Here is a 22828-nt window from a genome sequence, read left to right on the forward strand (position 1 = left end):
TAAGTTTATAAGATTAACACACTCAACATTCAAAGTACATTTTTACTCAGTGAATTTTACAGTTATTAATGTTAAGGAATTATTGAAATAGCTATATTCAGCGACTTTTGTAAATATCTCATGTGACACTTATTTTGTACTGTAGTCTTGACAGCTAATTATGGCAGATTTTGGTGTATTGTAAATTTGAATAATTTTGTTCAAGGACTTTTGTTGCAAATTACATTTAAAAAATAAAGTTTTGAAATAAGCAAAGACCAAAGACTGAACTTACGTCAAATCCTCTCTCATCTATTTCTGATTGACCAACAACAGCAGTTAACCCCATTATCCCTAGCACCCTATCCTCTAAAGGGGTGAGGGTAAGCCGGCTGCTGGGACCACCACCAGTACCAGAAGCCTCGCGTCTCATAGTCAACGCCTTTTTCTTGGTTTTAGTTTTCCAGTCTGCCCATACCTGCGTTGTATTTTTAGTGAATTTTACTATTGTGTTTATTATATTAGATTTGAGTAAGCTGGTTGTGTCTTGCTTTTTTCCATTTGTCGAATGGCTTAACTACTCCTCCACCCATGGAGTTTAAAGATTGAACAAGTTCGTGCCACAAGCAGTCTGCCTTTATTCGGCCTTGAGGACCCTGTTGGGGCCATCATATATCACCGTGGCTAGAATGGTTATAAAAAATTAAGAGAAATAAGGGATTTTTTGATAGGTAAAAGGTCAAATTAAAGCAACAAATGAATATATATAACTACCTACATTTTTATAAAAAAAAAACGTACCTTTCCATAAATTCTAGGATAGCTGAAAACTGTTCAGGGCTTGCTCGAGCTCTGGACTCCATGTTACTGTTACGATAATAAACTGAAAGGAAAAACTCAAATAAAAAAAATGTCTGTTCATAAAATACCCACGTATTACTATACTTTTAAAACCAATCGTGTCCTATAAGCATATTTTTCGTAAACATATTCTTCACTTTCATATTATAATAGTAAAATGAACTTGTAGCATACTTTTTTACTGAGTATAAAACTCAAACTGCAATATTCTTATACTTACATTCAAATAAGTTTCACCCGCTAACAATTTTATTACGAACTAACGTCACGAACCTGCCTGACGTTCATTTGACGTTTTTGAAAACGCTGACCATAGAAAAAAAATTAAGTGTTTTCTACTGTACTGGGTGTCATGATTATTATTATCATACTGTTAAAATTAATTATCTAATAAGATACTTGCTACATAAAACTGATTAAAGCTAAGTGAAATAAGTTCTAATAAATTTAATTCCTTTCTTGTAAAGAATTCGTTTTATTTTACAATACTAGTATGTCTGATCCAGTGCCATCATTCATCAGAAGTGGGATCAGACCCACTCCCACATTTATCTGGGACCACCGGCAATTTAATTCAGGAACAAATGTCATATTTTTCGGCTAGTATGGAATCTATTTTTCGAAGAAAAGCAGAGCAAACTAACGTCACGAACCTGCCTGACGTTCATTTGACGTTTTTGAAAACGCTGACCATAGAAAAAAAATTAAGTGTTTTCTACATTGATTATAGAATGAGCGATCGTCTTCGCCAATGTAATTTGGCTAGCTACTTATTCTATTCTATCGTTTCAAACGCCGCGGCGCCGTGGCGTTAACGTTTGTAGAAATCTATTCTATACGAAAGGCATGTATGTTGGCTAGGCCCTCAGGTGATGTTATGGTCGACGCCGCTACACACACACACACGCGCAGTGGTGCACGCGCCGAGTGCATTTCTTGGCGCCGGCCAGTGTGCTTTAACTACGCGTACGAACGACAACTCCCGTGCTATCCGTGCTTATTGCCTTGCCTTGTAATAGTGTTTATTTGTAAATGCTGATTATATATTTAAGTCGAATTAATTACACTATTCATTTCTCAAGAAACCACTATTACTATCCTCCTTCTCCAATGGTCAGACTCTTGTAGGCCCATCTTCAAATCAGAAAAAATATTAACTGTCCCTAGCATGTATATTTATGAAGTGGCCAAATTCGTCAAATGCAATCTCGACCTATTTGAAAGGAAAAACAATACAAACAAACGAAAGGTCACTCATTCGTATTTAAAAATGCCGATCCCTCGTCTCGAAATGTGCAGACGTAGTTGTGTCTACATGGCACCTCTGATTTATAACTCCCTGCCTCAGAACATAGTCGACTTGCCCTATCAGAAGTTCTGTAGGTCCTTACGAATCTGGTTAATTGAAGAGAATTTCTATTCTGTAGAGGAGTTTTTAAGAAAATATTCGTCTCAGTCTTATCATTTTAGAAATGCATTGTAATTTTAAATTTTTATTTTTTTAATTTTTTTCATGTATTGTGTTTCTTTGGTTTAGCGAATTGTTTTCCATAATTTTGTTATTATAATATGTGCTTGTATGTCAACTAATGTAGGTATTTTAAATTTTCTCAAACATTTGCATGCTGTTCTATAACCGCAGAATGTGTCTTGCTCTGCTCGGCTTTATGGTTTGCGCAGCTTGAGGGCCAATTTGTTCTCCCTAGAATTACGAGCGATTCAACAAAATTTTATTATGTATCCACTCAGCTAGAAAATAAGTACGCTCTGCAAGTCAAGGATATAATCACAAATCCGCCTGAGACAAATAAATACCAGATCTTAAAAAGCGAATTAATCAAACGGTTGTCAGCTTCCCAGGAGAAGCGCATACAGCAATTACTTTGCCACGATGAATTAGGTGACCGGAAACCGTCACAATTCTTACGGCACTTGCAAAGCCTGGCTGGGCCATCAGGCGCCACAGATTTTGTTAAAAGTATCTGGACTACCCGGTTGCCCCAAAAAATTCAGACAGTCATTGCCTCACAAATAACTGAGTTACAGGTGTAACAATTAGCTGACATCGCAGACAGGGTGTACGAAATAGCCCCGATGGCACCGCAGGTTGCCAGCACCTCCACAAGCGCCAGCGACAAGGACCTGGCAATAACAGTCACGGAGTTGACGAAACAGGTAGCGGCGCTCACTTCGCAGATGAACAGAAGAGGCAGAGACCACTCGCGCTCACGATTCCACAATCATCACAGAAGGTATGACCGTTCCAATAGTAGACCACGGCAGCCACCTTCAAATCACCCACACTGTTTTTATCATTATACATACGGGGACAAGGCTAAGAACTGCAGACAACCCTGTACGTATAAGTCGGAAAACGGGAAGGGCGGTCGCAAGTAGCGGCTAACGACTGCCCTACTTCTTCAGGCCGTCTATTTATAACTGACCGGACTTCAAAAATGCAGTACCTTGTGGACACTGGTTCTGACTTGTGCGTTTTTCCTCGGTCAGCTGTTAAGACGCCCTGCATTCGATCTCGATATGATCTGGTAGCCGCCAACAACACCGTGATTCATACCTACGGGCCTATTCAACTGCAACTAAATCTAGGTCTTAGTAGGAACTATAGCTGGAGTTTCACTATTGCTGACGTGGGGAAGGCCATTATTGGTGTTGATTTTCTAAGCTTCTATAACCTTTTAATAGATTGCAGAAACCAGCGATTGATCGACAACGTCACGGCTTTGTCAGTACCTGCTGCAAGCTGTAGCGCAGCGGACATCGCATCTGTAAAGGCTGTTGTGGGCGACACTGATTACCATCACATTTTACGCGAATTCCCAGAGATAACACGACCTCCAGGTAAACAATTACCGGGTAAGCACAGCACTTTACATTTCATAAGGACAACACCAGGTCCACCGGTTGCTTGCAAGCCCAGGCGCCTTGACCCAACTCGACTGCAGATCGCGAAGAAGGAGTTCGAGAGTATGCTGGAGAACGGAGTAGCTCGACGCTCTGAAAGCGCCTGGTCAGCGCCTCTGCATCTAGTGAAGAAGAAAGATGATGGATGAAGACCGTGCGGTGACTACAGAGCACTAAACGCCCGCACCATACCTGACAGGTACCCTATACGTCACATCTACGACTTTTCTCACCAGCTATCTGGGTGTACCACCTTCTCCACAATAGATCTCGTCAAAGCGTACAACCAGATAGCTATTAACCCTGAAAACATTCCAAAGACGGCGATAACGACGCCCTTTGGTCTTTTCGAGTTCCCTTTTATGACCTGGCCTGAGGAACGCTGCTCAAACCTTCCAAAGGTTCATCGATGAGGTCCTCCTTGGACTCGTGTTCTGCTATGGGTACGTGGACGACATCTTGGTCTTCTCAGTATCTCCGGATGAGCACAAGGTACACCTGCGTATACTGTTCGAACGTCTTAAACAGTACGGTATTGTGGTAAACACAGCCAAATGCAAAATTGGTTTTCCTGGGATATGAAGTGTCAGTCGAGGGCACAAAGTCAAACCGGTAGAAGCCAAGGTGCAGGCCATTCAGGAATTTCCAGTTTCCAAGACTGTAAAAGAGCTGCGCCGGTTCCGCGGGATCATCAATTTTTACGGTCGTTTTATTCCGGATGCCGCTAGAATTCAAGCACCACTAAACAACGTTCTCGCTGGCTCAAAGGTAAAAGGCTCACATCCGGTTAATATGACACCGGAATTGCTAAAAGCATTCGACAACACTAAATCATCGCTGTCTAAGGCAACCGTTTTAGCCCATCCTGATGCATCAGCAGAGTTAGCAATTGTGACAGATGCATCTGATACCGCAATCGGCGCGGTTCTTCAGCAGCGGAAAGCTGACAACTGGCAACCATTAGCCTTCTTCTCGCACAAGCTTAGTGATGCTCAGAGGAAGTACAGCCCGTACGACCGTGAGCTACTTGCCATCTATGAGGCCATAAAGTACTTTCGACACATGGTTGAGGCTAGGAAGTTCTAAATTTTCACAGATCACAAGCCTCTTATCTTCGCCTTTAAGACAAACAGAGACAGTTGCTCGCCTCGCCAATTCAGGTACTTAGATTTTATAGGACAATTGACTACAGACCTACGATACTTACCTGGCAATGAGAACGTTATCGCCGACGCCTTGTCGCGCATCGAGGAGATATCTGCAGCCATAAATTTCGAAGATATGGAAAGCTTCAGGAAGAAGATCCAGAACTGCAAGACCTGCTTCTTCATGGCTCCACGCTTAGACTTAGAAAGGTAGCGTCTACTTACAGCAATAACTTACCTGTATATTGCGACTGCTCTCAGCAGACTCCTCGTCCGTACATAACGCCGACTCTAAGAAAAGAGGTCTTCAAGTCACTGCATAACCTGCATCATCCTGGAAGTTCTGCTACAGTGCGACTGGCAACTCAACACTTTGTGTGGCCAGGGATACGCAAGGATTGTAGAGAGTGGGCTAGGCAACGTCTACAATGTCAGACGTGTAAAGTCTCACGTCACACTAAATCTCCACTTTCCTCTTACCTTACACCTTCTTCCCGATTTTCCCACATACATCTTGACCTCGTAGGGCCCTTAACCCCTTCTAATGATTACAGGCACTGCCTCACTGTCATCGACCTGCGCAGCTGCCCTAATGTCTGGTTGGATAGACAGGTTTGGCTGCCCGGCGCGGGTGACCACGGACCGTGGTCGCCAATTCGGGAGTCATCTGTTCAAGGCTCTCACATCCTTGGTGGGCGCACATCACTTCCGCACAACCGTCTACCACCGCGGCTGCATCGTTAACTGAAGGCCGCGATCATGTGCCATGCTTCTTCACAGTGGACAGAAGCCCTGCCACTGATTATTCTTGGCATGCGTAACTCGTGGCAGGAAAACGTTCACGCCACGCCTGCTGAGTTGGTCTACGGAGAGACGTTGAGCTTACCTGCATAGTTCCTGTCCCCTAAAGATGACTACACCACAGCTGACGTCACAGAGTATGCCACATGTCTACGGGCTCACATGGCCAAGATTAGCCCGAAACCTACTTCTTGGCACACCAGCAGCGCTGATTCACCCTTCTACGTGCCGCGGGGTCTACATTCCTGCTCGCACGTCTTCGTTCGCCGAGACCATGTCAGAAGCTCACTGGAACCACCATATGCTGGACCTTACAAAGTCATACGGAGACAGCCTAAGTACTTCGATCAAAGTGAAATCTAACAACGTCTCCGTAGAAAGACTGAAACCTGCCTACACGACGCTAGATGAGAGGGAAGTTCCAGTTCCAACAGCAGCAGAAGAAACTGTCACTAGCAACACCACGGCTACTGCTACTACAACAGAGGGCAAGAAGAGTACCAGAAGCGGTAGACGAGTGAAGTTCCTGGATTTCTATCGACCGTAGTCACGGTCTGGCCGGGGGGAATATGTAGCGGAATATAACTTGGGCCACCACCTTACAATTTGAAGAAAATCGCCACCGCTTATGACTTTGTACCGCGGCCTTAAATCAGGTGATGTTGTGGTCGACGCCGCTACACACACACACGCGCAGCGGTGCACGCGCCGAGTGCATTTCTTGGGACCGCCGGCCAGTGTGCTTTAACTACGCGTACGAACGACAACTCCCGTGATATCCGTGCTTATTGCCTTGCCTTGTAATAGTGTTCATTTGTAAATGCTGATTATATATTTAAGTCGAATTAATAACACTATTCATTTCTCAAGAAACCACTATTACTATCCTCCTTCTCTGCTGCGCCTGCTATACCGTTACGCTACTCTGCGCCTTAAGGCTGGTAGTGCCGTACAGGTCAAATTCCCATGAAGCTTGTTGGTGCCGGTACACCTACCCGCCACCACATATCCATAAAATACTCGAATGTCAATTCATGGACATTTATGGCTGGTTTGGAATTCTTCTATTAATGCTATGTACTAATCAGGGCTGTAAATGGGCCCTGATTTAAGATTCTTTTTAATTTCCTTCTCAATTAAACTATGCACACTGTCTGCTTCGTTCTGTGTATGTCCAGTAAGTAAGAATTTGTGTGTAATTGTGTTTATATTAAAATTTTGTATGGCAAATAAATATAATGTCGCGATATTATTATTATTCTTATATATACATATATATTTTTATTCTGACCACAACAGTTATCAGAATAAAATATGATATTTTTTTCTTCTGTATCTTCCTCACGAAGTCTTTCAAGATATTTCAAAACACAAGTTCCTATTTCAACTGCACCACGTTTCGCGTCTGATTCTGTCAAAAAATAACAATGTACATTGTCATAAGCTGCTTTTGATGTAGCCGTTGTCAATTCGGTTAAAGTTAAATTTTAGCTATTTAGTTGAGACTTATAATAGAACGATGAGCTATCGCCTCTTAGGCACTGTAATACTGCCCGTAAATCATATATAACGACCTTATTGTTTTCATTTATCTCTCTTCGATCTTCCTGCTTCTCATGCCTGGTAAGTGCTTTTTCTTCCAAGTTTGTGTTAAATTTTTCCTCGAGCTCTTTCTTTTTCTCTTCTATAGAATTTTTGTGTGATAAACATAGATCACATTGATCTGTTTTTAGTTGAAAAAAACTTAAATAAAATTCGTTTGTGAATTTTGTATAATATGCTATATAATTGCCAAACTCTTTGGAATCTTTCTTTTGGTCTTCTACAAAGTCCTTGTATAAGTCTTTGATTGTTTTTCCACCATCAATAAATTGTCTGGAAGTACTAGCTCGTACGTAATGGGATTCTATTTTTGGGATACTTTGAATATGTTTTCTTATGTCACTAGTTAGTTCCGAACTAAGAGTCCTGTATTTATTGTGTCGGCCTCTCATGTCTTCAAGCATAAAACCACGTTCACTTACTCTGGTTTGCAAAGTAAAAATTGTGCGGTCGGTAATATCCAGGGTAGATTTAAAAAATGTTTTACAAACTCTAATTTTTATATTATTGACTGTAAAATAATAAGCCTTATTAGGACGCCGAGGTTTTTCGGCATTTGTATACTTGTATTTAGGTACTATACCAACCATGCAAGTGGATATGTAAGCTCTCTGCTTATTAAGATCTCCTAGATCCCAGAACTCTTTGAATAAATCATATCTGTCAGGAGTAGATATGTTTTCAGTGCATTTCAATTTACACTTTTCTGTGCACGGGATTTTAAGACACCGGCTAGGAATAGTTTTACGGGTTTTCGCTGAAGATACGTATGATTCTCCAGTATTTCGTAGTTTTTTAATTTGGTATTGTTTCCATTTTGTAGGGTTCCTTGTGCGCTTGCGGCCTTTTTTATTAATATTCATTTGGGAACTACCACCACTGTCAGACTCTGTATTTAGTATGAGACTCAAAAATGTAGTTCTTTTTCTTTATATTATGAATCAATTTTTCGTAATCAAACTTGGGTCATCATCACTTAAGTCAATATCACTTTCGTCAGTAAACATGGGTGAAATATTATTGGATGTGTTATTAAAGTTTTACTGTCTTAAAATCATTTTGCATGAATCACTTTGTACCGTTTCTATAGATGATGTCCCACAAAGATTTTGTTCAATTACCTGCGAGTTAATAATCCTATACTCATCTGTATTAGTAGTTAATTCCGGAGAACATCTTTTTGGTCCTTCAGACGATAACGAACTGTCGGAATCTGACGACGAAGTACTGGACGAAGATGAATTAGATGACGATGAACTTGAGCTCGAAGAGGATGAATTTGGTTTTGGCAAACTTTTTTTGATTTCAGTGATTGTTGCAGAACGAGTTATGTAACTGTTGTCATCTTCAGAAGAATCATCACTATCATAAGCAGGCACAAGACTAACTTGGGAAATATTAAATTCATGTTCTTTATTTTTGCAGCTTGGTTGTACTTTACGTGAAGTGATCAATCGGATCATATTTTATAATACTATCGTAATTCGACAGAATGTCATCAAAGCTATCTAAACATTTTTCTAAGTTTTCTTTGTCTTGTAACATTTCACTGTACTGAGATCTTTTTTTTTTCGAAGGGAACATTGTCGATGTTGCTTTTCAGTGTCTCGTCTTCATCTTCACTTCTGGCTTCCATTGTTTTATTTTCGATCGATAGCAGTTACATAATTCGACATGCTCTTGAAGACGCCATACTAAAAAACAATATTAAATTTATTATAATTATTTTTTACGTAAAATTATGGTAGGTAAAATATTAAGCGGCATTCCCACCCTTGGCACCTCTCGTTAACTTTTAAGCTGTGTAAGCGTTTGGCTCAAAATTGGAAAAACGGTCAAAAAATTAAGTAACGAACTGAACTTAATGACTGTTATTTTAATTAGCACTAGCGATACCCGCAACCGAAAAAATAGCCTTATTTCTAAAATAATCCAGTTTATTATAAAACTATCAAGCTCGATGAGTTAGGTTATTTAAAGGAAACAGAATTAAGCCCTCATGTGCCACCAAACTTAGTATAATTTTAATCATAAACAGAAATAAATCTAACTGATATATGAAGTTAAAGTATTATTTAATAATAAACTGAAATAATTCAAAATACCCCATACAATTGAAATGTGTTTTAAAAGTAAACTGCATTAACTCAAATTGATACTCAAACAGTGTTAAAAAAATTAAAACTTAACTGCATTAAGTCGAAATATGCCAACAATCCATGAACATATTTTTGTAATATAACGTAATAAAACTAAAAAAATCAGTTTATAATATAAAAGTAACATAAAAAGGGACTTACCTGTTAATAATAGACAGATCTAACTCCAGTTATTGCGTTGTTCGGATCGTCCTCCTAGCGTAAGCACTGACGCAATACTGATTGTAGCATTTCATTGGTTGCAACTTGTCCGCGCGAGTTAATCAAAAAGAGGCGCGAACCTTTATTTCACTCACACTTATTGTAATCGAGCGGCAGTAGGAGCGTACGTATTTATACTATTGGGTTATTACGTTTTATAATTAAATCTCAAAAAACATGATTTTTGAGTTATTACTCTTTATGATTAAGCGTGCGATATGTCATCACTGCAGACATTGAAAAAATGTTTCGACAGATCCTTATCAGAGAACAAGACACTTCACTACAAACTATCGTCTGGAGGTCGACACCCGATGAACCCCTGCGTGAATATCATCTAACCACTGTCACGTATGGCACTAAGGCCGCGCCATTCCTGGCGATGAGGACATTGCGACAAATAGCTCTGGATCATGCTATAAATTATCCTCTAGCCGCTGCTGCGCTACAATCATCGTTTTATATGGATGATCTCATGAGTGGCCATGACGACAAAATTCAGATTAAAGAGCTACAAAGACAATTAATCAAAGTTCTGCAAGGAGCCGGTATGAACTTACGCAAATGGTCGAGTAATAACCCAGACATTATCAACGATTTGCCGTCCAATCAAACCAGCACGCCGCTCGAGTTCCGCGACGTAGAATCCCGTAAAACATTGGGGCTCAAGTGGAACCCACTATCTGACGCGTTCAGTTTTCAAAACAAAATTGACCATAAGACAAATGACAACCAGAAGTACACTAAGAGACAACTCCTTTCCGACATATCAAGGATTTACGATCCTTTAGGCTGGTTATCACCGCTAACTATTAGGGCAAAAATGATTTTTCAACAAACCTGGCTATCAAACTTACAATGGGACGACGAACTGCCCGCCGACATACATAAAGAATGGCGTTTGCTCACGGTAGATCTGAAAACCATTGAAAAGTTTCCGATTGACAGATACCTGGGTGACAAACGAACTTATCAATTGCACGGCTTTTGTGACGCCTCAGAAAAGGCCTATGCATGTGCCGTGTACATTACAGTAAAAGTTACTGTGACAGTAAAGGCGAGTACACATCGCGCTTAGTCACGGCAAAGACTAAGTTGGCCCCACATAACAAACAAATATCGCTTCCGAGATTGGAATTATTGGGTGTCTTACTTTTATCAAAACTGTTGGAAAAGGTAGCAGCAATCATATCAGTCTCCACTATCAATGCATGGACAGACTCTATGGTGGTTCTGGGTTGGCTCAATGGAGATGTCACTAGGTGGAAGGCATTTGTAGCTAATCGAGTGCGACAGATCACCGAAGTCATCCCACCATCTCAGTGGCATCACGTGAGATCAGAAGACAACGCCGCAGACTGTGCAACACGTGGTCTATCATCAATATCCCTACAAGAACACAAGTTATGGTGGGCAGACCCCTAGATGGCTTAATTCACCAACCCCTTGTCAAAACACTCCTTCTATCAAAATTGAAATCCCCTTGATCGAAGTCAAGAAATCAACACAGCCTTACAGTAGAGTGAAAATATCATAATTAAATTGTTACAAAACAATAGTTCATTGACGCGAGTAAATCGCATCGTAGGCTGGGTATCACGTTTCATTACGCGATTGCGACATCAGAATTGCACTTCGACACAAAATGCTGACACTTTGACAACAATCGAGTTAAAAACTGCGCAAAATATTATTATCAAAATTATTCGATCTCTGGAATTTAAAGACGACATTTATCATTTGAAGAAAGAAGGTCGCGTTCGAAACTCGAGTAAGATCTCAAGCCTCAATCCTTACATAGATCAGACTGGACTCTTGAGGATCGATGGGAGATTAGAATACGTATCCATCGCTCATTCTGCAAAACATCCTGTGATCATACCGGGCAAAAATCGACTGACAAAACTTATCACAACATTACACGGCGCACTGGATTATTGGTGGTATTCGCGTCGTAAAGAAAATCGTCAGACAGTGTATCAAGTTTAGACGCTTCAGCCAAGAAACCAGCAAGCAAATCATGGCTGACCTACCCTGGCCGAGAGTCAATCCTTCACGACCGTTCACCAACACAGGCGTGGACTTCACTGGCATGTAGAGGTCAAGGCCAACAAGGGATGGGGTGTTAAAACGACGAAAGGATACATCGCTGTATTCGTTGGCCTTGCGACAAAGGCCGTTCATCTTGAGCTAGTGTCTGACTTGAGTACACCTGCCTTCCTGGCAGCATTCCGAATGTGCACTCGCCGTGGTTCTCCTCGGCATATTTACTCCGACAACGGTACCAACTTTGTTGGAGCCGACAAGACACTGAGACAAAAATACAAATACTTGACACTATTGACACTTCATTCATCAAAAACATCAACGAGCTCGGCGTCACCTGGCACTTCAATGCTCCTTCTTGGCCCAGTGCTGGTGGCTTGTGGGAGAGCGCCGTAAAGAGCATGAAGTTCCACCTGAAACGGATCCTGGATGACCAAAAGCTGACATATGAGGAGTTCATTATATTGTTACATCAAATCGAGGCGTGCATGAACTCCCGGCCTTTGTGTCCGCTGCCTGAAGACCCTGACGACGAAGTTCTCACACCCGGACATTTTCTGGTAGGTGACGCACTGCGAACAAAGCCGCAAACCGATCCTGATGCCATAAACTTATCAACTCGATGGCACCTTGTGCAGAATATGAACAAGCATTTTTGGAGAAAGTGGTCAAACACGTACCTGCAACACCTACAATCAAGATCAAAATGGAGACAGCCTAATGAGAATATTAAGGTCGATGACATTGTCGTTATTAAAGAAGACAATATGCCACGTGGGAAGTGGGCTATTGGACGTATCGTAGAAGTTCACCCCGGGAAAGACGGCTTTGTACGAGTTGTCAGTCTGAAAACTCAATACAACGTTATAAAGCCCTATCACTAAACTTGTAAAGCTGCCTGTCCATGACGACACTACAGGATCAAGACGACCGCAGTCAAGAACATGTACACAAAGGTAACCGACAGCCACAAGGACAGTCTCGACGTGGTGGCGGCAGCAAGAAGACATCCATGGGCAATTTTATGTTACTGACACTAGTTGCATTCATGTCATTATTATCACCAAGTATGCAGCAGGATATAAGACGAGACTCTTTAATATCACCGCCATCGACGAAACCCAGAACTTATATTTTGATAAAATATCAGATTTACGACACATCAAGGACGAGTGGAAGTTAGTAATTTATTACAAAATGACATCCTATTGGGAAGGGCTCTCGGCAAAAAAACAGTACGTCACACATGTGAAGTCGCACGTGTACGTAAATACACCTCACGACAGTGCCTTGACACAACTGCAACATGAGATCAACGAAATCGAACACTACAATAACTTACTACGTTAAAAAAACAAACGAGTAAGAGCCTTGTGAATGGCGTTGGTTACTTGGCGAGCTCATTATTTGGAGTCCTTGACGAAAGATTTGCCGATCAATACAGAAAGGACATAGAGGCAATCACTCACAATGGAAATCATCTTCAATCCCTGATCAAAAATTAGACACTTGTAATAGAATCTGAATACAACATCATCAGACGAAATGAAGAAATAATGAACAAACAAGTTAACTTCATTAAGGACACTCTGAAAAATGTCACTTGGAAAGTTGGTCAAATGCGCCTAAACAATCAAAATAGCAACTTTATCATTTCATCGTCTTTGGCTGCAAGCATTATCTTGACAAACCTGCGACGCATGCAAGATGTGTTACTTAACACAATTACGGATATCAGTCATGGTCACATTGACATACACCTGTTTTCGCCTGAACAACTAGAACAGCAAGTCAACATTATTTCTGGACAATTGCGTGAAGACCTCGCATTACCCATCGACATAAACGACATTAGACAGATCTATAAACTTCTAAAGGTATTCGCGAGAGTCATTCAGAACTTATTATTGAAGTCAGACTACCACTCGTAAGTAACGAAGTATACTGTACCCAAAAGGGAGCGAGAAAGTATGCGCTATGTGATATCTCCTTATCAATACATAACATTCGACCTCAAGAAAGACGCTGCTTTCCTTTTGACAGAACATCATTTACCAACTTGCGTTTCAACCCAAACGGATACTATTCTTTGTTCATTAGATGAACCACTATATGACTTAAAAGTGAAGAGTTCAATCTGCAACATAAAACTAATTGTAAATGATGTCACTACAAACGAATCTCCTTGCTTAGCGTTCGTAGCGCCGTGCACCGCCGACAAGTGGATCAAGTAACACTCGCAAATCAGCTGGCTGTACTCATGTTGCGACAAATGCATAGTGCGCATGTTTTGTGCTACGGCAACAGCTGTGCATAGTATTACGGGGACTGGAGTTATCACTCTAGGCCGACGTTGCGTCGTCAAGGGCGATTTTTTTACCATACGATCACACAACCAATGCTTGAGCAAAATGCATCAACAAACTGACATTGTAGAAGTCCCGAAGACATCTATACTGAATACCATCATCAACAGTAGTTATGTATCCATTCCTGTCGAAGATCACCGGTTGATATACAATCAGCTGCGAAAGGACATCGACCAGTTAACGGAAAAATCATCCGAACAAATCAATGCTCACGACATCCATCACTACACCGTTACATACATCTCACTTGCGTCAATACTGATTATTGCATTCGGCGCTGTTTACTATTGGAGATGTCGTTAACAAAGTCTAATGAAGAAGAAATCGAAAGCATCCCACATGTAGTCAGCATGTTCAGCATCGACCGAGGGACATCAACTTTTCCTATGGCAACGCAACGTTTCAAGTGCCTACTGTCAATGTTTAAAATCAACTATTGTTACTATACTATCTATACTTTGTCACTACTTTTTGTTTGTTTCTTGTAAATGGGCAAGATGTACGAGTCATCGTATCATGTTTTGACATTATAATTAATGTATCAGTGCAAATTAGCCACTCGGCGGAATCGGTCGTTTTCATTGACGTTACCTTTTTCCCTATATCACGACATTTTCTATCCCTCTTTGACATCCGATTAATTATCCTCCTATCAACCAATGTAGATCACACTACACTACTATTGAACATCATGCTATAGCAAAAAGTGTACCTAGGACAAATAGTCAAATTGAACGCTTGATACACACTATTAAAGATCACCGCAGTGCGGCAACTCAAAGTCAAAAAAAAGCTTGGGCTACAAAGTTAGGCGAGCTTCAACTCTCCATTAACTGTACAAAATCTAAAGCAATTTGCGCTCCACCTTCCATTGGACAGTTATGCACCTTAGAAAACCATACTGATCGTAACCAGATTCGTAAAGAAGCTGAAATCAGAATTACCGAAAAATCTTACAAAAACAAAAAACGTTATGATAAAAAATGCGCACGAGTTGAACCATTTAAATTAGGGGATTTTGTTTTATGTAAAGATACCCATATTTAGGACCATACCAAATTACAAAAATACTTGAAAATGATCGCTATGAAGTTAAAAGCTTAAGAAATGACAATGTCACTGTTGTACCACATGAACATGTAAGAGCAGTACCAACACCTAATTTAGACGACCGTGATAGCGTTATCGAAACAGATGATGACGAAGCTTACTAGTCACTTGTCTGTACGGATCACATTAGTGATTTAGTCTGGCAACTGGACAGAATAATAAGAAAACTTGTTTGCCACTTGTCTGTACGGATCAGTCTCACTAGTTTAGTCTGACAACTGGGCATAAGATTACATGTGCCACTTACTTGAACGGATCACATGAGTGATTCAGTCATGTAACTGGGCATTAAAGCAGCCTAATGACAACAATTCTTTTCAGGATAATACATATATCTCCGCTCAGAGCACGAGCTTCTTATCAGAATGGCCGTGATAGCGTGCCTATTTATTAATTAGTTTTAACTCAAATAAATGATTATTATAATTGTAAATTACACCTTTTCAACATGTTTATAATTATTGTAAAAGTATGTAATTATTATTTTTAATATAGGACGACCAAAACATCTGCATTCCAACAAACAAAACAACACGTCATCTTTCCCCACTACCCTGATGTTTTGATCGTCTTATAAACACTCGCTGTCTGTGTAACTGATTCATTAATGTTTGAGCTCTGGTAGAATAAACAAAGTATTGAATAACCACGTATTTAATTATGGGTCACTCTCGTGTTCTAACATATAATTCGAAGTAACTGCACTTTAGGATTTCTAAATTTTCTGTTAGTGCATTTTTCATGTTTCAAAAATCATTATACTATTTATTTTTTAATTAAATGTACGTTCTAAAAAAATAATCTTATCAGAAAAAATATTTTAACAGCTTTAATAAATTTTGTTTAGAAATAGCATTCATTTTCATGCGCCCAAAAAATTATGAAAGTTGTGATCAGTTGTCGTCCGCGCGCGTAAGTGAGCGTACGTACTACTAGCGTACTTGTACATATTGTCGGTGCTATGGCTTCAGATATTATCAAATGTGCAAATTGTAATATAGTGATAAACGAAATCTTGGCTTTTATACAAAACAAGGCGGATGTGATGGATGAGGTTTCCCTCACCCGAATATGCAGTGATACATTTAGAGACAGTGAAATTGTGGCCGCAAAGAGATTACTATTTCATTCTATTCCTATTGAAGACATACACAACTTTGACAGTGGGCCAATGGCTTTACAACGGCATTCAATTTCAAAAAGCGATGATAATTTCCCGAAACCCATATCACAATCGATCGATAAGTGATTATTTTTTTAAATATGTGGGTGGAGGGAAAAAACTATGATCTACTCCAGAGGCGGATAACGAGGCGAAGCAATCAGCTGTTGGTGAGGGCTTGACGGTTATATAAATCCGTGCGGCGCTGTCTCGCTCGCACAGCGGCATGACCACACTGGTGACGCACAATGAGTTACCGACAACGACAGCCGCTCAAATAAACAATGCAGTACACCGCGAGCTCTAATCTCATTAACTCGAATGCTCCCACTGATGTTTTGCCTGCGCTGCCGTCGCCCGGGCCGCTGCAAGATAATAAGCGAAAGTCGATGGCAGATGTACTGAAGGCAAGTAGCGAGTGTGAATGTGAATGTAAAGAAATAGTAGGGGGAAAATGGAATTTCGTTATAAATAAGAAACACAAAAAGCCCTCATCTAGTGGAAAGATGGGAAATGCGCATGTAGTCCCAGACGGGAAATTTAAAGCAGCTGAAATCAAGGCACCGTTGTTCATTTCAAATGTGTGTAAAACTATGAATGAGAGCGATATTATTGTTTATATTAAAGACAACACACAAGAAGATATAACGTTGTTTAAAAGTAATAGAAAAATGTAAAAACGGTACAACTCCTTTAAGTTGTATGTCCTCAAAACGAAACTAGAAATATTTCTAGATAATGAACTATGTATGGCCCGACGGAATAACTTTTAAACGTTTTGTGAGTGAAGCCTACAAGACAAAAGCTGGCATAACTAAGCAAACATTGACTCATTAATAATGGTAATAGTAGCAATTATCAAACGAGTAAATTTGTAAGCTTTAATTGCAAATCGGTGCAGCGATCTGTTGAGGCAGTACACTCATTATATCAGTCTGCTGACATAGTTGCCCTCCAGAAAACATGGCTGCTTCCTCATGACATACTTTTTCTTGGATAAATACATAGCGAATTCGAATAAGTCAGCGGTGGACACCTCGGAAGGATTGTTGAGAGGTCGACCGTATGGAGGTGTTGGGATCCTGTGGCGTAAGCGATCCTTTGAATCAGTAACAGTAATCAGCTGTGTCAGTACGCGTTTAGCGGCGATTAAAGTTTTACTCGACGATAGATGCATAATAGTGTTCAGTGTCTACATGCCGACTGACTCGAGTGAAAATCTGGCAGAATTCACAGAGTGCCTAAATGAAGTGAGTGCGATTATCGAAGCTAGAAATGTTGAAACAGTTGATATGTATACTTGGCGATTTCAATGCCCACCCTGGTGAGTCTTTTTGTTGTGAACTCTTAGAATTCTGTAACGAACAAAAGTGGAGATGTGCGGACATTGAGAAACTGGGCTTAAAGTCAAATAGTTACACCTTCGTCAGTGACGTGCATGGTTGTAGGCAATGGCTTGACCATACGTTTCCACATATTACTAACTGATATTAATTGAAACAGTGGTTGCTTGGTTAATATAAAATACACGTTAGGTTAAATTTTGAGCGCTTGAGGCGCTAATAAAATAAAAAAATCTTTTTTTTTTTAATATGTGTTTAGATAAGGCAAATACATCGATATCGTTAAAATTCTTATAATAAGTTTGAACCAATCTATGGAGCGGCGCCCTCTCACCTATATTTTTACGACAGGGAGTTGTGCAATCAGTGGATAAGAGCGTGCTTCTCGTCTCATTACTGTTCTAGGTACAATAAAACATAATTTACTTATCAATTCAGAGCAATTAAATCTATTATGGATAAGTCCATGGAGCATCATACCTTGGAGTAATAGGCGTCTTGACCGTAACGTTAATAATTTGAACTTATTCAAAGCGTTTTTGTAGGATAGACGATCGAGGCGACATTTGTACTGCATTGTACTGAGGAATTTACGTTGAACTCGCTCTATTGCAGTCTCATATTTAACATAATAGGGCTCCCAAATCAAGCGTATTCAATCTGTGGGCGAACTAAGGAGTTAAAGAAATAAAGGTATGTGGTTGGTCGTTTGAAATCTGACGTAAATTTTGAACCAAATGTTAAGACATTTCAATGGACACAATCTGTTTCACTCCAAACAATTTGGATTTACCAAGGGTCAGTCTACTACTGATGCGGGTGAGGAGTTACTCAAAAGTGTGTATGAGGCTTGGGAGAATTCACAAGATGCGTTTGGTATATTCTGTGACTTTTCCAAAGCCTTTGATTGTGTTTGTCACGATACACTAATCAGAAAACTGCACCATTATGGCATTAGAAATAAGTCTCTTAGCCTACTAAGCTCTTATTTAGAAAATCGAGTTCAAAGAGTAGATGTAAATGGCAAAAAGTCTAAAGGAGCTCTTGTAACTATGGGCGTTCCGCAGGGTTCAATACTAGGCCCTTTTCTATTTCTGATATATATTGCCGATTTACCCTTTCATGTAAGGGATAATCACAAGGTTTTATTATTTGCTGACGACAAAAATTAAGCGTCAGCTTCAAAACTTTTATGAAATTAATGTTGCCCTTGCAAAGGTTGTTCATTGGTTCAATATAAATAATCTTCTTTTAAATCCCAGTAAGACTAAATTAATTAAATTTTCAATGCCGAATGTAAGGCAATTAACTGAATGGGCTAGAGTTGGACCCTGTCGAGTCTTTCTTGGCATAACTGTTGATGCCAAACTACAGTGGGGCCCTCACATAAACAAGTTATCCGGCAGGCTCAGTTCAGCCGCCTATGCTGTAAAAAAAAATTAGACTGATAACTGATGTGGATACAGCCAGAATAGTTTATTTCACTTATTTTCATAGCCTTATGTCGTACGGGATTCTCCTCTGGGGAGGCTGTGCAGATATTCATTCCATCTTTGTGCTTCAGAAAAGGGCTGTAAGCGCTATTTATAATTTGGGCCCAAGAGTTTCTCTTCGAGAGAAATTCAAAGAGATAAACATTCTGACTGTAACTTCACAGTACATATTTGAGAATTTAATTTTTGTTCATAAAAACAAATCAAACTTTGTGAAATTGTCCGATGTTCACTCAGTTAATACAAGGAACAAACATAATTTAGCCGTACATGCTACTCGTCTCTATAGAGTAAGCAACTCGTTCATGGGTCCACGGTGCTTTATCTAAGAACAAAAATAAGATTATAATAACCGACTAGTTTAGGAAGATTTCTAGTTATAGAGAACTGTCAAGTAAATACATAGATTTTTAATTTAGACGTATAATAATTTTGAAAGTTTGATTTACTTATTCGTAGATGGCGCTGATCTCACACTTTATGACTATTCGGTGTCATCTACGATTCCTCTCAACGCAGCTTGTCAAAATTTACCTAAAATATAATCATAATTTCTGTATAATTGGAAACAAAAACAGCATGTGATAATATGAATAATATTTTACTATACAATATTTCACCCATAAATGCATTTAATTAAAGAAAATATTGAAAAAAATATAAATATATTGTGAATTTATAAAAATGATTCACTTTAATCGACCAAGGAACGCAACTTGCACTAATGTCAAAAAACTGTTTTCAAATAATTAGTCCGTTTTTCTCTTTGCGAGTGAATGGATGCGCTTCGAATGTTCTGTGGATTTTTACTAACGACCTGGCTTGTATGGACCTTGATGCTTGTGCTTTTACACGTTAACCTGGAAACGTACTGGATACCGACGGCATCACTTCACCTGATTGACCCTTGCACGAAAACCTGGACGTTGTTGTTTGTGAATTGCATTGTTACGGAGTTGTTTACAAGTATGAATGCAAGTAGATGTTGTGTGGTACGATGCAAAAGTAATCGTAAGTGGTGACATGATTCCAATGTGTACACAGTTAGGCTAAACTGTTTTATAGAATGGATAAAGAAACCATGCAAACATGCAGAATCTATACATGTAACATAATTATTTCACTTTTGTAAAAATTACATAATTTTTTCTTTTTTATCTATTTAGATAAAGCGATTGGTTCACTATTCACATTGGACAAGTATTCTAAGTCTGGGTGTTTGTATGTGTTTTTAAACATAACCACAATAAATTAAAAAAAAAAATCTTGAAGTTATATTACGCAGATTGGCAATTAAGAATTCATTTAAGTATAGAATACAGTAATGTAGCTTAATATCTGATTTGAAACCAACTTTAAAACAAAGTAAAATTACAACGTTATATATATAGTGAAAATGGTTGTAATGCAGACTTAACTTGAGGTATAATATCTTTTGACATATTTCAGGTCCAGATGCAATTTTACATAAGTTCCTTGATCCAGAAAAGGAATTGGATTTCAATAAATAGCATATATCATGCTATTGGTGGAAATGTCTTAGTAACAGACCCAAAGTCAGTTTATAAAAATGTAAGAATCTGTCACCCTCATTTTGAACCAAAATATTACACTGCAAGCAAAAGACTCAGTAAAATTGCAGTTCCATCTTTGGATTTATCAGGTTAGATATAATCAATAAGATAATATGTACTACATAAATTAAGATAATATTACTCAAGAAAATGTGTTCCCAACCCTGAATATTATTCGCAACTGGCATGTATTTGAATCAATGTACAACTGAATGGGCTAAAGTTGGACCCTGTTGAGTCCAGGTATCAGATGTACAACCTATTCTTGTATCTCCGAATCAGCCTACTCCATCAACATCTAAAGGTAAAGCAATAAATACTTAGATTTCAGAAATTAGTAGTATAGTCACACGTAATAAACACTAGTCATTGACAGTGATGACTTTTTTTATATATGGAAAATCATCTAAATGATACCTCCCCGCCCGGGGCGAGGCGAAGAAGCATGTCAGACTTTTACTGACTAAAACCCATTTATGCCAACGCCCTTTTGCTCCGGGGCAGCAATATCTTGAGTGCCATTTGCTCGCGACCGCGGTTGAAAAAGATGAGAAAATTATGTCTTTAGCCCGCTACAAGCAAGGACCAAGAGCCTACAGATGGCTAAGATTTTTTTTTGTTTAACCTTCCTCTCTGACCTTTAGCAGGATGATAGCACGAGCTTCTTTGCATCCAGATATCAATAAAAACCTATTTGCACAACTAGAAAAAAAAAAGTAAAAAAAATGAAAGAAACAGAAAAGTTGTGTATATTATTATTTGACGAAGTTGCACTGACTCCTCAGTTTGACTACAACAGGAGAACTGATTGTGTGAGCGGATTTGTAGATAATGGTACAACCACAGAAGAAAAAATTGCTGACTATGCACTGGTGTTTATGGTGAGAGGTGTGCAAAAGAACTACAAAGAACAACCTATTGCATACACTTTTTGTGCAAGCACACACCAGCGATAGAACTAGTTTCACAATTAAAACTTGTGATAAGAAATTTGCAAAAAATTGGATTAAAAGTTATTGCAACTGTATGTGACCAGGGCGCCACAAATGTAAGTGCTATAAATTGGCGCATAAGAGAGACAATGGAAGGGTACTTAAGAGAAGGGAAAGAATTTAAAAATAAAATATTTGAGGTTGATGGAGAAGAAATAATTTCCATTTATGACCGTCCACATCTTATAAAAGGTATAAGGAATAATTTTATTGATAAATCATTGAAATTTGAAATAGATGGCCAACAAAAAGTCGCTAAATGGGATCATATTATGGCACTATATCATGAAAATCCTGCCTACAAGGGAATTAGACTGATGCCTAAATTAATAATAATAATAATAATATCATGGGACAACTCACACACGGTTATCTGATCCCAAGCTAAGCAGAGCTTGTGTTATGGTAACCAGACAACTGATAAACTTACTTATATATTTTCTAAATACATACATATTATAGATAAATTACACCCAGACACCAGAACAAATGATCATGCTCATCACACAACATTTGTTCTGGGCGGGAATCGAACCCACGACCTCCGGTATAGCAGTCAGGGTCACTAACCACTAGACCAACAGGCCCGTGACAGATAGACATCTCCTTCCCAATAAAATTTCAAAAATGAAAGTCAAATGTGCCACACAGGTATTCAGTCGTTCAGTGGCAGCAAATATGGGATATCTTTCAAGTAAATAATCATTATCATTACATATCATAAAACAGACTCCGAAACCGTGTCTGTCTATTCGCGATGAACCTAAAAACGATTGAACAGATTTTAAAGCAGTTCTTACCAACAGACAGCGTGATTCCTGAGAAAGGTTTAAGTGTTTAATACATACATGTTATAGTAAAGCCGAGAATTTCAAAGGCGCAAATCTACTTGGCGTAGTGGCTAAGCGTTTACGTTTCTGCGCTACGTGTTATGGGTTCGATTCCCACATGGAACGAATATTTATATGATGTATAGTTGTTTCGGGTCTGGGTTGGTGTTCGTGCATGTGCTATGTATGTATGTTTGCAAACTGTACTGTAAACACAGGAGAACGCATAGAGCCAAATT

At 39.3% G+C, this 22828-nt stretch overlaps 1 protein-coding gene across 1 annotated transcript; it reads left to right on the top strand.

The window, feature by feature from the left end:
* Positions 1-9914: 9914 nt before the first annotated feature.
* Positions 9915-11095, top strand: LOC113506845. Its single transcript, XM_026889683.1, has 2 exons — positions 9915-10727; positions 10847-11095. The coding sequence occupies exons 1-2, from the start codon at positions 9915-9917 to the stop codon at positions 11093-11095; spliced, it is 1062 nt and encodes a 353-aa protein (XP_026745484.1).
* Positions 11096-22828: the final 11733 nt, after the last annotated feature.

Source organism: Trichoplusia ni (genome assembly GCF_003590095.1).
Source record: "Trichoplusia ni isolate ovarian cell line Hi5 chromosome 28 unlocalized genomic scaffold, tn1 tig00001256_group27, whole genome shotgun sequence".
NCBI classification, from domain to species: Eukaryota; Metazoa; Arthropoda; class Insecta; order Lepidoptera; family Noctuidae; genus Trichoplusia; species Trichoplusia ni.